Raw genomic sequence first — 16,394 nt, 5'->3', positions numbered from 1 at the left:
TAAATGTTACCTTCTTGTTTTCGTTATAAGGATACTGTTAACTTGAAGTCCTGAAGTTGACTAATTTAAAACAAACAAACTATACTTCTGATAGAATACTGCCTAGACATCAATTCATCCGAGCACAAAAGTATGTACTTAAGTTTAAGTGTGTGCTGAAGTCCCATTGACTTCAATAGGATGATTTATTCTTGAAGTTAATTATGTGCTTAATTAATTTACTGAGTAGGGAAGGATTTACTCACATTCTTTAATTTAAGTACATACTTATGTGCCTGACTGAAGCGATGGCTTAAATAAAGTGCACAGAATTATATTTTCTTTATATACCAAGAAGATATTTATCAGGGTCTTATTAAAAAATAAGGCAGAGCAACAGCACTCAATATATTCAGTCTTTTGTTGTTCTTCTGTTTTGTGCACATGCCTGCATACCATCTCCTCAGTTTGTTTGCTGTTGATACTGGTAAACATAGATTTGGAGAGCCAGGAAAAGAGCATGCAGCTGAGCCTTCCCTGAAGGGTGAAATAGATTGTCATCATGTTAGTACATGAGACAGGAAGCTCAATTGGCCATCAACAAAGCAGTGGAAATGGTGTTACACAGAATAGAGTCAAATGCACAGAGTAAACAAATTGGGGGGGGGGGGGGGGCTTCTTTTTGTTGCCGGCTTCTTTCACTTTTAATAATTGTAGGTGTTACTTATAAATATAGTGAATAACTATATTCAGTTAAAAAAATTAGATATACAGGTTGATGGAGTTCCTTTAAATATAAATTGTAGTTTTATCTGATTGTTATATAGCAAATTTACCCCAAAAATAGTAGAATATTGAAGGTTTTCATAGGGTGAATTGGGTGATGACAGTAAGAGTGTTTCAAATTTTGAGGAAAGGAAGTAGAATATGTAGCATTGTTGGGAATTACCAGACAGTGGTATTGCCAGTTGGCCTTCTATTTATCAGAATGTATAGGAATTAGATCTTAGAGGAATGCTTATTATGAGTTGTGATCCAGTTCTTTTTAGAAGCTCATTCTATCACCAATAAAAGGCTGTAATTATTGCTGTAATTTCTCTGCCTAAATTTATGTCTGACCAACAGTTAATCTTAGACGCAGCTGCTGCTTACAAGTTATAGCCACACAAGCAAACAAAACATTACATGATGCCAAATGTATTACTGTGCATGTGTGTGTACTGTAAACTGGTGAAGGGCAATAAAGATTACTTTTATTTTATGCAAAAGTTATTTTTCAGTTGGGAAAGAATGTGCCTAGCCTTCAGATTATGACATTATAAAAATTAAATATCTATCTATCTATCTATTATTTCTTGCTTGTATTATAGATTTAAAAGTTTTATGTCTACATAGGGGTATTTTTAATATGAACCAAGCCAATTTAAAAACTTGGAAAAACATGCACAATATATCCAACACTTCTACATGGTTTCAAAGATATAAACTGTTAGTCCCTGATTTTACGATTGATTTCTTTGGGTGTTAAGTAAGCACTTATCCCAGGAGTAGGTCCTTGCAAGATTAGAGTTTTATTTTATCTCTCTCATATGTCTCTTCCAGGATCAAATTCATGGCTTGTACCAGAAACAAAAGGAGCAATTGTGCAAGGTGGATATGGTCATACTAGTGTCTATGATGAAATGACAAAATCCATTTATGTTCATGGTGGATACAAAGCATTACCTGGCAATAAATATGGATTGGTGGATGACCTTTATAGATATGAAGTTAATACGAGGACATGGTAAGTAGAATTAAGACAATTGTTGTTAGTGCATATACAATAGTGAGATATTTACAATAACTTCTTTATTCATGTTTATATTTACGTTGTAATGATTTTATAATTTTCAATGCTGGAATTTTCAGAAAGAAAATAGAGGGATAATTTTCCATCGAAACTGAAGATTTAGCAGACAAAACGTATTGTGTGCTGGCAGGTTAATTTTAGAATATTTAGTATATTAATTTTAGGCTTTAAAAGGTCTGGTCATTTTAAAAAAACATCCAGAAGTTTGAATTTTATGGAAACTGTGTCAGCCTCCTTTTGGAACCTGTGGAGAGCCTACCAAATTCTCATTCCTCAGCAGGCTCTCCCTACTGCTAGTTGCCTTGTTGGATCAAGGCCCAGAGATCTAGAACTCCTGTCTAATTAGACTGTAAGCTCTTTGGGGGCAGGGACTATGTCTGCACATGCACACCTTTATGTATCTACAGTGTTCAGCATGCAGGGGCCTTGGTGTTGATTAAGGCTGGGCTTGGCAGAATTTCATTTTGATTTTTTTTTTAATTTCAACAATTAATATACATTTTCATTTTCAAGGTTTTGATTTTCAATTTTTAACTATTTATTTTTACGGTTGGAAATTGATGGGGAGGGTCAAGGTTAGGGTAGCAGAGACAGTGGCATTGCAGGAGGTTCTCAGCACTGACAGCAGGGCTGCAGGGGACTCCCAGCATGGCAGAAAGGCCCAAAAGACCCCAGGGCACAAGGTGCAGGAGAGGCTGTGGTTGTGGCCCAGTGGAACAGAGACCTCCGGCCAGGACTGCACAGAGGAAGACTAACCTCTGGTGATATGGTGCTGTTGAATAGTTCTTGCCAGGGACAGCTCCCACAGTCCTGGCTGGTGACTGAGTGAGCGGGGCTGCGACATCTGTTACAACAATGTGGTGGCCACCCCCAGGGCTGGGGGCTTGTCCTCCGTCTCTGCTCTGTCCTGCCAAGACCACATACTTCCCTACCCCTTACGCTTACAGGGATGGGATGTCACTGGCTCTACAGCTATGCAGGGAACTCTTTGCAGTCCTGATGTCACAAGAGTGAGTGAGCGAGGCAGCTGAGAGCAATTTGTGCTGCTGCTGAGCTGGTGAAACCCGATCCCTGCAGGTACAAAATGTTAGGGGAGGCACTCTGGCCAACTGTTACCGAGTGATATGGTGTTTTTGTCAGTTTCAGATGTCAGGTGACATGGACTTTACCAACATATATTAATTTAAATTGAATCCTGCCAAGCCTAATTAAGGCCTACGGTAATATAGATATTAATAATGGTTTGTTCAGGATGATGACAACAGTGAGCTCAGTCACACTCAGTATCTTCCTCTTTCACCTTTCTGGCGTAGACGTGCAGGGAGGGTGATGGGAGCATGGGGTCCTCCCCCTCTTTCCTGTTACATTCTTATTTCTCCATTTTCCCACACCCATCTTTCCCCCAAAGAACAGCTGACCGCATTTCTGTCCTTTGGCTCCAGTGCAGTTGACTGCATCTGTAACTCCATCTGAAGCACAATTGATCATGTCTTGAACCATCACCACACTATTCTGCCCAGTGCAGCTTTAAGCAGGTGAAGGTGATCGTCCACAGAGAATTTTTCTTCTTTCTAAGAATCCTGGATTTGTAAGCCTACTGCAAAGGACTAGTAAACTGTGGTCCTCTCGTCATATTAGAGAGAAGGGGAGGGATGGCTGTTGTGAAGTATTGCTACTGCTTGGGGCTCACTGGCTGACTGCCCTCTCTAACCACTCTCACAGCCTGGATTATTTTCCACTCCTGCTTGTATCTGTGATGGAGTGTAGATGAGATAAGTCCTGACAATAAGACTGACTGTGCAGTGCACTCAGCCAGCAGTCTTACAGGTGTGAGAGTACTGCCCATCACCTTGGTGTGCGTGTCCTTTCATTGGCGGGAGACTGGTGTTGCTGTTTAAAAGAAACTTCTGTGGTGCTGTAATGAGAGAGGCTAGGACTGTCCTTCTTAGTGTTAGATTTAAAATATCAGAGCCCCAGCCATATCAAGACCATTGGCTGCTGTGTGATTTTGAGTCTCCAGTTGATGCCTTAATAATGTCTATTAATCTTCATGGTTGTAATTTATAGGTGATAAATTAATTCAGCAAAATGATCAGTTTGAGGGAGTTACACCACTGATGAAGATATCAACTCGATTAAAAAAAATATATTAATATAATTCATGGTGTACTTATACAGTATTTAAAATTGATTGCACATAGTATGATGATATAATTATGTGCCAAATATGTTCAGGGTGAAATTTTGCTCCATGTGCTTTGATATGGGTGTTGTGTACAATGTTGCCCTGATTCAGGATAGCACTTAAGCATGTGCTAATAGATACCTCAGTTAAATTAATATTCTGTTTGTAGGCTTGAAGCTTCTATTTGTCACTCTGTCCCTCAAGAAGCTTCTATTTGTCAGTCTGTCCCTCAAGTTTACTGTAATTTATTAATGCTGCTTGTGTGTTCTATGCACAAACTGACCTTTGAGTTTTTCACCTTAGAGCTGTTTCAAGATCAAGTTCTATATCTGAACATTTTATTCCTCCAATTTAATATTTGCCCTGGGCATTACTGGCTTCATTTAAAGGACAGAAGGTTTGCTCTCGGGTCAGCTTGTTGGAAATGTTAAGAAACGTGTGAGTTTGATTTGACTGCCGAATCTGTATTTTAAATGCCACTAGCTTATGGCAATTTGGCAACATTACAAGAAGAATTTTTTCTCCCTTTTTATCTATTTTTAAGCGACCAAATTCATAATACTATCTTATTGTCATCATCCATAGCTTAAGGCTTTTTCCACTAGCTTATGAAAGGAAAATAATATCATAGTCTCTTTATTTGAAGGAACATTCAGTAATACAATGCAAGCATTAGTGATTTTTTTTAATACAGATGAGAGAGCTTTTTAATAAGACTTCCAAGGTTCTATAGCTATTTTTTGTTAAATTATAATAATTTGGGGCATTATAATGCTAAAGAATTACCCTAACTAGTTAATGCAATGTAGCACTGTCTTTTGCTTCCACTTCTATAAAATTATCTCCATATTTAGTCTTTATTTCATGTACACTATTTATTTATAAATAAATAAAAGTGGGTGTATATAAAATATGGAATTCTACTATTGAAAAATGTACTGTGGCTCAACCCAGTGTATTTGTGTTAATGTGTATAGGACTATTGAAAGATTCATGGGCATTACTGATGGCAGTTAAGGAAAGAATAAGTGTGAAGGGCCAATCTTAATCAATGATACACATCATGGCTTATCTTGGGAAATTCGCTAGTGCTTATTATTTTTCAAGTTTATCTATGTGCATTGTTCACTTTTGGTATGTATGTGTGTCCAGAAGGCAAGAACAAATTCTTTTTTGTGAGTGCTTGTGTATGTCCATTACACCGTAGGTGTCTGCATGCCTTGTCAGCACTGATTCCAGAGAGCTTTTCCTAGTGGTACCCAGGCAGTGGCCCTGCCAATTGCGAAGCAACTCATGCTGTGAAATGAGGGTATAAAGGGCAGTTTCTCTGCCCTTCCCTCAGTTCCTTTTCACCTCTGTGGTTGGAGCATTAGTGTTTCTTGTGAGCTACTTACCTAACTTTTACTCTTTTGCCCTTGACACTCAAAAATCTTTATTATTTTCATTGTGGTTTTAGTTTTCTTTTAACTTCTTATACTCTTGCTTTGAGTTTCACTTAGAAGGCCTCTGGGCCCTACCCAGTACCAGGAGGACCAGTGCCAAGGACCCTGGGGTTCAAGCTGTGTGTGGGCTTCAGAAAGTCTGTGCTTGTTAATGACACTCATTTGCACTGTCTTTAGTGCCTGGGTGAGGGTCAGATTAAGTCCATCTGTCATGGGTTCAAGACTAGGACAAAGAAACAAAGAGTGCCTCTGATACATTCTCAGGGAGGCAGCCCTGAGACCAACATTGGAACCCTCTTGGTCACTGAAAGGAAGTTCCTCAGAGATTCTTCCAGCCTTACTGGCAGAGCTGTGCCGGAGGAGTTCCTGATCACTGGGACCATCTTCTAAATCTAGGGCTTCTGAACAGTCCTTACCACAGAAGCATAAGAAAAAGTTGCTGTCTCGTTTTTTGAAGTCCCAGCCTAGGACTCCTCCACAGAAGGCCAATCCAGGACCTATGGTAGAGCATGCCTTTTGGCTCACTGCTGCCTGGTACCAGCTTATACAGTCAGACCCGAGCCATCAATTCCAGGACCATCAAGATTAGCTATTTTGTCAGCTGTGACAGAGCAGTCATCCTTAATTTCTGTGAATCAACAGCCCATATTGGTGCTGATCATGCTGGAGGCCTGTGCAGTGGCCAAAGATTTACTATGCCTGACAGTACTGCCTAGGGTGACCAGATGTCCCAATTTTATAGGGACAGTCCCAATTTTTGGGTCTTTTTCTTATATAGGCTCCTATTACCCCCCACCCCCATCCCAATTTTTCACATTTGCCGTCAGGTCACCCTAGTACTGCCCTCCCCCTTTCTGCAGATTGAGGACTCTTGTCCGGTATTAGTGCAGCAGTCAAGATCATGGGCACTGGAGCACTGTATTAGAGTACTGCCCACCTCAGCCCCGGTGCCAACTCCTGACTTATCTTCTGGGCCAGAACCAGGTCCTCCATACCAAATGATACCAGCAGCTAAGAAACCTGTTATACTTCCTCTGGTATCATGTTGGTACATATCCAGATTGCAATCTCTGAGGACCCCTCCTGGTACCATACCACCCTGGCTCTTGAAATATTCTGACTCCTTGTCAGATTCAGGTATCCTGGTACTGAGATTCTAGAGCGCCTTTCTGTTCCTGTTCCCACACTTGTCGGCATGATTCCAAGAGGACATCTGTTAGAGATGGTCGGGTCAGATGTGCCTGTGGCCCAGTACTGTACCAGCCCCCGCAGTGGCCCTCTTGGATGGCTTGGAGTTTGTCTTCAACATCCAGATCTACTTCACCACTCCCCGGGGGCTCTGGAACAGTTTGCATAGTGGGGGTCCTGAGAACCATTGAACCAAACCTTAAACCTTGTATATAATGGAAACTACTTCAAGCCAGGAGCTACTCCCTCACACAGGTTGATCTTCCAGGAGGGAGCCTTCTCCTGCCAATACTGATAGACCTATTGTATTAACTTAGTTGGAATATATGGGCTAAAGTGTTAACATAAGTTAGTTGCTGTCCATTAAACAGTGTTAAACAAGCTATGGGGCTTGGTATACAAAGACCTTAGCCTTCTTAGCACCATGGCAAACATGTTGTTAAAAATCCTTTTAACCCTTTGTTAAAGATACAAAAAAGAAGGAAAAATAATTAAAGCATTTGGAATGTAAAGTATTAATTAAGGTTTTCATTTTAACATCTCTTGTTCCCTTTTCCTTTAGCTGTAGACAGTTTTTTAGAAGGAAAAAAAAAAACCTTTTGTTTGACATGGTATCAAAGATTATGGTAACTGTCCTTTTTTGGGAAAAGAGAAGAAGTTAGTTGAGATGGTCTGGAGATATCCTTGCTACTGTTGTAGTTAAAGTCCAGTCTGAGAAGGTAAAGCCCCCTTGTTTGACTGTCTCTTGACTTAGATGGAATCAAAGATGATGATAACTGTTATCCCAGGTGGTGGTTGTGATCCAGCTGGAGCTGGTAAGTATGATGATGTCATCTGGGTCCCCTCTCTCTGGCCTATTTTGGTCAGGTCACCTCTCAGGATCAGGGTGATGAAGGTCCAGGGTCCCAGGAAATGGTGGGGATGGCAGCCATGATAGTGAAGCTTGCTCCAGTAGCCTCTGTCAGTTCTTTCCATCTGTTTTCCTTGTTGTCCTTTCCCCACAAAATCTCTTTCTTCTAAAGACCCAAAAAGGGAGTGATGGGTGCAATAGTCCAGCCCTTCATTATTTTATCCACCAGTTAGGCCTAATTTTCTGACTACCAATTTTGGCTCATTAACTTCTGGCTCCACATCTCCTGTTATTTAACTAGCATAATTTTAATACAGTCTTTGAATTATGTCAACGTGGCCTTTTTGGTTTAGATGAATTCAGTTGTTTTGTCTCCCTTTCATGTCTTTTCCCATCATCATTTGTTATGGGTTATTGTAATATCTTCTGAACTTCTACATATTTTGCACAGTTCAGCTCACAATTCAAGTAAATTCATAGTTGTCACAACAGAAACATCAGAAAGGATTTTTTCTCTCTTGTCTCCCATGCAGGCATCCTCCTTATTGCCTGATGAGGACTTTGTATCAGAGGCTGTCGCCCCTGCAGGCATCCTTGTCTCCTGATGAGGAGCTGTTATTAGAGGCTACCATCCCTGTCCCAGATGACTTTAAGGTGCACCAGGAGCTCCTCAAAAGAATGGCAGCCTCCCTGGGTATTCAAATAGCACTAATGGAAGACAATATGCACAAGCTCATTGACATTCTAAATCCCACTGGGACAGGGAAGGTTGCCTTGCCCATAAATAAGGCCATTATGCAGCCAGCCAAAACAATCCGGCAAACCCCTTCCTCCATTCCTCCTCCATTCCACTAATTGCTACAAGAATGAAACAAAAAGATCAGGTTCCATTTCCTGGGGTTCAGCAGTTTTATTTACATCCCACACCTAGGTCATTAGTGGTGGCTGGAGGGAATGAGAGGAGCTGACAGGTCAGAGCTAAGGTTACCCCTAAGAATAAAGATGCCAAGAAGCTTGACTTTATGAGTAGTGCTCTGCTGTCTTAGTATGACTTTTCAAACTGGGAAGCAATATCCCAGTTTGCTAGTAAACTACCATAGGATTCCAGGGAGCAGTTCCAGTCACGTGTTGCAGAGGAATGCCTTGTGTCTTGTTCAGCTTTACAGGCTTCTTTGGCTGCAGTGGGTTCTGCAGCTAGGGCCAAGGTGATAGCGATGACTATGCATAGAGCATCCTGGTTGCTGGCCTCTGGGATTCCTGTGGAGGTGCAACACACACTATTGAGTACCCACTTTTGAGGGCTGTGCCTTGTACTGTAAGACAGATGAGGCTCTGCACACACTAAAGGACTCAAGGAGAGTGCTCAAGTCCTTAGGCCTCGATGTGCCTATGACAAGGAGGATGAAATATTGTCTGAAGTACCAGCTCAGACAACAATATTATGCTTTCTGGCAGCTTGACCAGTCCATGTGGTGGTGTGAAGGTCACATCGGAAGATGTCCATGCCCTTTACTTCCTCGCTGTCTTCTTCTTGGCAGCCACGAGCCTCCAAGCAGCCGTTTTGATTCTTTTTGAGGACAGTGTTCTATTCAACCTGTAACTTATAGACCCTTCTCCATCTCTCTGGGACAAGTTGTCACATTTTCTTTGGGCTTGTCAGTCCAGCACCTAAAGAAACTACACCATCCTGCACAGGAACAAATCTGTACAGACACATGCCTAGAACCCCGACCAGGGGTATTCTATTTGCTACCCAAGATCCATAAACCTGGATATCCTGGACGCCCCATCATCTCAGGCATTGGCACCCTAACATCAGGCTTGTCTGGTTATGTAGACTCTCTCCTCAGACCCTACGCTACCAGCACTCCCAGCTATCTTCGAGACACCACTGACTTCCTGAGGAAACTACAATCCATCGGTGATCTCCCAGAAAACACCATCCTGGCCACTATGGACGTAGAAGCCCTCTACACCAATATTCCACACAAAGATGGACTACAAGCTATCAGGAACAGTATCCCTGATAATGTCACAGCTAACCTGGTGGCTGAACTTTGTGATTTTGTCCTCACCCACAACTATTTCACATTTGGGGACAATATATACCTTCAAGTCAGCGGCACTGCTATGGGTACCCGCATGGCCCCACAATATGCCAACATTTTTATGGCTGACTTAGAACAACGCTTCCTTAGCTCTCGTCCCCTAACGCCCCTACTCTACTTGCGCTACATTGATGACATCTTCATCATCTGGACCCATGGAAAAGAAGCCCTTGAGGAATTTCACCATGATTTCAATAATTTCCATCCCACCATCAACCTCAGCCTAGATCAATCCACACAAGCGGTCCATTTCCTGGACACTACTGTGCTAATAAGCGATGGTCACATAAATACCACCCTATATCGGAAACCTACTGACCGCTACACTTACCTACATGCCTCCAGCTTCCATCCAGGACACACCACACGATCCATTGTCTACAGCCAAGCCCTAAGATATAACCGCATTTGCTCCAATCCCTCGGATAGAGACAAGCACCTACAAGATCTCTATCAAGCATTCTTAAAACTACAATACCCACCTGCTGAAGTGAAAAAACAGATTGACAGAGCCAGACGAGTACCCAGAAGTCACCTCCTACAAGACAGGCCCAACAAAGAAAATAACAGAACACCACTAGCTGTCACCTTCAGCCCCCAACTAAAACCTCTCCAGCGCATCATCAGAGATCTACAACCTATCCTGAAAGATGATCCTTTACTCTCACAGATCTTGGGAGACAGACCTGTCCTCGCTTACAGACAACCCCCGAACCTAAAGCAAATACTCACCAGCAACCACACATCACTGAACAAAACCACTAACCCAGGAACCTATCTTTGTAACAAACCCCGATGCCAACTCTGTCCACATATCTATTCCAGTGACATCATCATAGGACCTAATCACATCAGCCATACCATCAGGGGCTCGTTCACCTGCACATCTACCAATGTGATATATGCCATCATGTGCCAGCAATGCCCCTCTGCCATGTACATTGGCCAAACCGGACAGTCTCTACGCAAAAGAATTAATGGACACAAATCTGACATCAGGAATCAAAATACTCAAAAACCAGTGGGAGAACACTTTAACCTGTCTGGTCATTCAGTGACAGACCTGCGGGTGGCTATATTACAACAGAAAAACTTCAAAAACAGACTCCAACGAGAAACTGCTGAGCTAGAATTGATATGCAAACTAGACACAATCAACTCCGGTTTGAATAAAGACTGGGAATGGCTGAGCCATTACAAACATTGAATCTATCTCCCCTTGTAAGTATTCTCACACTTGTTATCTAACTGTCTGTACTGAGCTAGCTTGATTATCACTTCAAAAGTTTGTTTTCTCTTAATTAATTGGCCTCTCAGAGGTGGTAAGACAACTCCCACCTGTTTATGCTCTCTGTCTGTGTGTATATATATCTCCTCAATATATGTTCCATTCTATATGCATCCGAAGAAGTGGGCTGTAGTCCACGAAAGCTTATGCTCTAATAAATTTGTTAGTCTCTAAGGTGCCACAAGTCCTCCTGTTCTTCTTTTTGCGGATACAGACTAACACGGCTGCTACTCTGAAACTTTTTTGCATGCTTTCAACAGATTTCGTGCACTGTCTGCACAATCAACAGATGATGTAAATATAGGTAAGGCAGTCCTACAGTTCCTCTTCTGATGAGATTCTGAACTCCACCACCTGTGGTAGCAGCTGGTGAGTCACCTACAATGTAATAAGCATATGGAAGCACTCAAAGAAGAAAAAATGGTTACATACCTTTCCATAACTGTTGTTCTTTGAGAAGACGTGGCGGGGTGACTCTGCCTTTATACACTCACTTTGCAGCATGAGGCCTCAAAGATGGCTAGGGCTGCCCGTACATGTTTTGGTAGGGAAAACTCTCCATCACCATTGCACAAAGTGTGCACGCATCTTCAGTGTAATGGACTTGCGCAACACATCTCGAAGAATAGTAGTGACAGAAAGAACAGGAGTACTTGTGGCATCTTTTTGTGGATACAGACTAACATGGCTGCTACTCTGAAACCTGTCAGTGACAGAAAGATTAAGTAAACATTTTTTTTCAGCAGTTAATTGTAACATTGACTATACATTTATATATAGTACATTATCTTTTGTGATATTTTTGAGAAGTTTTCCTTTCCTTTTTAATTCTGTATCAATTTATTGCAGTTATACCACATTACAAGTGAACACTTACCCACAATTACCACACAGTGGCATCTGAGTTGTTGTATGATTTTCTTACACTTAGGGTGCAAAGTAACTGGATTTCAGAATACCACATTGTGGTAACTTTGGGTAAAACTTGACTTTTTATTGGCAACCATTGAAGTATCATTGCTAGTTAGTTTTTAGTTTTATAGCACCAACGTTGTGCCAAGAAGGTAACATACAGGTATGAAGACAACATAATTCATGCTTCAGGGCATTTACAGTGTAAACAGAAAACATACAAAGAAGGCAGGAGGTTGAAATGGAACAAAGAGAAGCATTGAGATTGATGTAAAAGTTAAGCACAAGTCTTGTTAGTTTCTCAACATCTGACTGATATATGTAGGAGCACACAGGGACACTTTTTAGTGAATTTGGGGACGTGGAAGATGAATACAAGAGCTAACACTTACATGAGTTTCAGTGGGCACAAAACCCAAAAACATTTTAGCTTACCGTTTATTCTGAACTTTGCTATCTTTCCATCCCAAAATTGCATACTTCCAGAACAAATTTGTTGGTAAAAGACATGTTTTTAAGGCTGAGGTCTGGTATGTGTAGAATGCTATGAAGTGAGCAACTGCTGCAATTACTTAATTGCCCTCATCTGCGCTGAAATCACCAGTAGTTCAGGCTGATCACACCTTGCAGGATCGAATCCATATTGTAGTTTGTAAAGAACAATGGAGTGCAAAAATAATTTAGTTTATTCTGTACCCTGATTTCCAGGGTTTAATATCTTGGCCATTTAATTTTGTTGATAAATGTGGTATAACAATAGTAGGTTTCTATGTGTTTTTTATTTAAATATTTTATTTGGGTTTTAAATATGGACACAAAAAAATCAACAATTAATACTATTCTATAACTATGAAAAAGAAGATATTGTACTAGACTCATACATCTATCAAAACTGCTTTGCCACTGCTCTAGTAGCCTTAAACCCAGCCTAACCTAGCCTCCTCATGCAAGGGAATTTTCTGGTGGTATAGGTCCTTGTAGTACCTTGTGTACCATCCTCACTCTTGACCTCTGGTGTAAGGGGTGTGGTTGAGGGATCTCTCTGGCTATTCCCCAGATACTAGAAAGCCTATTATAGGCTGTTTGTAGCTGTATATAATATAGATCATTCTTCAGTCTTGAGAATATAGGACAGAGAATGAAGAATATGGTGGTAAACATAAATTGAGTATATACACTGCAGATAGTCTTCTTCTGCATTCCATCCTGGCTCCACTCCAGTGTTGATTTCAGCCATAATACCCTGTTTATCATCTTCTCTCTGACCTTATCTGCACCTTCTTCCATGCTACCCCATGCTTACCATGCTATCCCTAAACCTGTTCTGCTAGCCACCTCTCACCTCATTCAGATACCTCCTAAAAACTAACTTTTTCTGTCTTGACTATGAAAAATTAGGGGAGGGAGAGGGGAAAATAAAAGGAACATGACCATCAAGATGTGTACATGCCTCTTTGAGCTGAATAAGCATGTGATCTTATTACTGATACCCTTGTTCTTCAACTTTTCCTGCTCGTTTGCATGTTTATAACCCTATTTTCAAGTCTTGTTAAAGTTGGATTGCATGTTCTTGTGGGCTGGGACCATATATATACTTGTTGCTTTGAGGCATTTAGCACATTTTGGACACTCAAAAATAATTATAAAAGCAAGAATAATATATTGAAAAATACGTTGGCCATAAAATATTAAGTTGTTAGGCCAAAAATTATTTAAAAGGTGAAGATAATTTTAGGTTGGCAAAACACACTTTTGTGTGTTTCGTGCTCTATCTGCAAAATGTATTCATTATAAATAACAAAAAAATGCAACCCACACTTAGTTAAAAAATACGGAGGCTAAAAGTGGAAGCAGTTTGAAAGGTATGGCTGTGCTTATGGATGTGCTGACTTATTCTCTTTTATTAGCATCACATAAAAAAATTAGGTACCGCAGTTAGTCATTACTGTCTCCTTTTATGGTATTTTTACAAAAAAAAGTTTTTGAAGGGCAAGATTCTGTATTTAGGTTCAACATCCATCTCCCAGCTTCTTCACACACAATAATTCTTATTCTTTTTTTAATGATGTCTCTAATTTTTTAGTGGATTGACATCATATCAAAGCAATGAGACATACTGTCACATAAGGGAATCACAATGATGTAAAAATGATGGTAAAAAAATCAGTGCACCCCTAGGGCAACTGTGTTATGCAATTAGAAAGAATGTTAGCTCAAAGCAACGTTAATCTGAAGTTTAATGGCAAAATGGTTTCATTATGTATTTATGCAGAGTACAGTAATGTAATTCATTGTAAGGGTCTGATCAAGCAACCTCTTTGACTACTCACATGGATAAGGGTTTGTAGGATTGGGCCCTAGGATTGGAGGCAATGTAGAGGAAATTCCTTACTGGCGGTCTTATCCGCTCCCACAAAAGGCCCTGGTGCTGTTCCTGTTCTGAGTTGAGGGTATAAAATATAGAACTGGCACATCTACCCTTCTATTTCTTCTTACTGTCTGTGCTCAGTGGTCAGAACATGCTGTCAGTTGTTCCTCTGAACTTCTAGTTAGTATTTTTTGCTAGTTTGTGTTCTCGAGTGGGCTGTTCTTTCTTTCTTTCTCCCTCGTTTCCTCCCTGCCTCCCTAATCAGTAAATCAGTGGACTCTGGGTTGTGCCTGGTACCGGGGGAACCTGTGCCTACGTTCTCACCTTCAAACCTTGTTCTGGGTGTTGCAAACTGATGTCTGTGAGTGACCCTCACTCTTGCTGCCTGAATTCCTTGAGTAAAGGTCATCTCAAGGACAGATATCTGATTTGCTAAGGCCCCATGCAAGGCAAGATGCTAAGAGTAGAACACTTCAGGTACATCATTGTGGAGGTCACCCTTTACTCTGCATTGCTACTGCCTCGATTAGTTAGAGGGAATTCCTCCCTGTCTTTGCTCCTCTGGCCCTACCAGAAGGCAGAGAAAGGAGGAGGAACGCTGCACCAGGGCATTCCTCAAAGAGACATAAATACTCAGAGCCCTCTTGGCCTCCAAAGCTAAAGAAAGAGATGGTTTCTGCATCATCAAAATCCTCAGTGCAGGACATTTTGCTCTCTGATACCACTCATAGTGGCTTGATCAGGGAAGAGCCATTGACTCTGTTTCACAAGCCAGGACTGTTGAGCGCTGCTGCTTTCCCTAGAGAAGGCACTAGAGCTGTCATCCTTGATCACAGCAGGGCAAAAGCCCATCTTGGTACCAGAGGCCGACATAGCTGAGAAAGATGTCATGAGCCGGTTGGTATTGCCCTCACCATGTACTCAGACTGATAGTGTCTTGCTGGAGCTGATTCATGAGGTGCAGATGTTGCCTTCAGTGTCTGGGTCTGCTATGGTACCAACATCTTCAGGTCTGGTACAGCAGCCGTTGATTATGAAGGCAGCTCCAAGACCAATGATAACTGCTCTACCTCAATGCATGGTGCTGATAGCCAGAAAGCCTTTGATGTTACTAAAAAAGAATGAGGAATACTTGTGGCACCTTAGAGACTAACAACTTTATTTGAGCATAAGCTTTCGTGGGCTAAAACCCACATCGTCGGATGCATGCAGTGGAAAATACAGTAGGAAGATACATATACGCAGAGAACATGAAAAAATGGGTGTTGCCATACCAACTATAACTCTTATAATTCTTGACGTCTGATTTGTGTCCATTTATTCTTTTGCGTAGAGACTGTCAGGTTTGGCCAATGTACATGGCAGAGGGGCACTGCTGGCACATGGTGGCATATATCACATTGGTAGACGAGCCTCTTATAGTGTGGCTGATGTGATTAGGTCCTATGATGGTGTCCCCTGAATAGATATGTGGACAGAATTGGCAACATTCCACTGCATGCATCCAATGAAGTGGGTTTTAGCCCAAGAAAGCTTATGCTCAAATAAATTTGTTAGTCTCTAAGGTGCCACAAGTACTCCTCGTTCTTTTTGCTGATACAGACTAACACGGCTACCACTCTGAAGTTTGATGTTACTGTTATCTACAACTAGACTGTGGTACTCTCACTCCCAATCTCCAATAATGTAATCCCTTATACCATGCATCCCTGGCCTAGAGAGTACTCCTCCTCCCCTCCTATGTCTCCCAGTACAGGAATCCGGGGCATCTTCCAAGGATCATTGTTGCTATCATAGGAGTTGTCGTGACAAGAGAAGATCGAGAGACTGAAGGGCTGAGTTTAAGCATACTTAGTCTCTGGTACTGTGCCAACCTCATCACTGTCCCTACTGGATACCATGGGGGATGCCTCCGGATTCGAGATTATCATCTCCACTGCACTACAGAAACTAGGCCCAGAGGCGGGAATATTGCCAACTCGGAACTGACAGACCATTGGAAGTCGGTACCAGCCAGTTGCTACACTACTGAAATATATCCCCACAGGCCAAGTCTCCTTGTTACAGTACTGGTAGGCTGCTTGACTCCAATATCAGCCTTCACTGGGGAGCCAAGGCTCAGGATTGACCATTGGTGGCTTCAGACAGGTCTGCATTTCTCAACCAGCTCCAAGAGGATTGTAACCTGTCCCCTTTGAATATGTCATCTTCCTCAACAGATG

The 16,394-nt window shown here is 41.6% G+C and overlaps 1 protein-coding gene across 6 annotated transcripts in view; it reads left to right on the top strand.

Moving 5' to 3' along the window:
* Positions 1-16,394, top strand: part of ATRNL1 (attractin like 1) — a 976,173-nt gene that overhangs the window by 182,263 nt on the left and 777,516 nt on the right. For all 6 annotated transcript variants that reach the window (XR_010589324.1, XM_005293856.5, XM_065552410.1 and 3 more), the window contains exon 9: positions 1,582-1,765. Coding sequence is in view for 5 of the 6 variants with exons in the window: in XM_005293856.5 (XP_005293913.1) it covers positions 1,582-1,765 (184 nt within the window). In the remaining variant the exon portion in view is untranslated. The remainder of the gene's footprint in view (positions 1-1,581; positions 1,766-16,394) is intronic.

Source organism: Chrysemys picta, chromosome 7, assembly GCF_011386835.1.
Source record: "Chrysemys picta bellii isolate R12L10 chromosome 7, ASM1138683v2, whole genome shotgun sequence".
In the NCBI taxonomy this organism is placed as follows: Eukaryota; Metazoa; Chordata; order Testudines; family Emydidae; genus Chrysemys; species Chrysemys picta.
The sequence above is the reverse complement of the archived record's forward strand: the minus strand, read 5'-3'. Positions and strand labels throughout refer to the sequence as shown.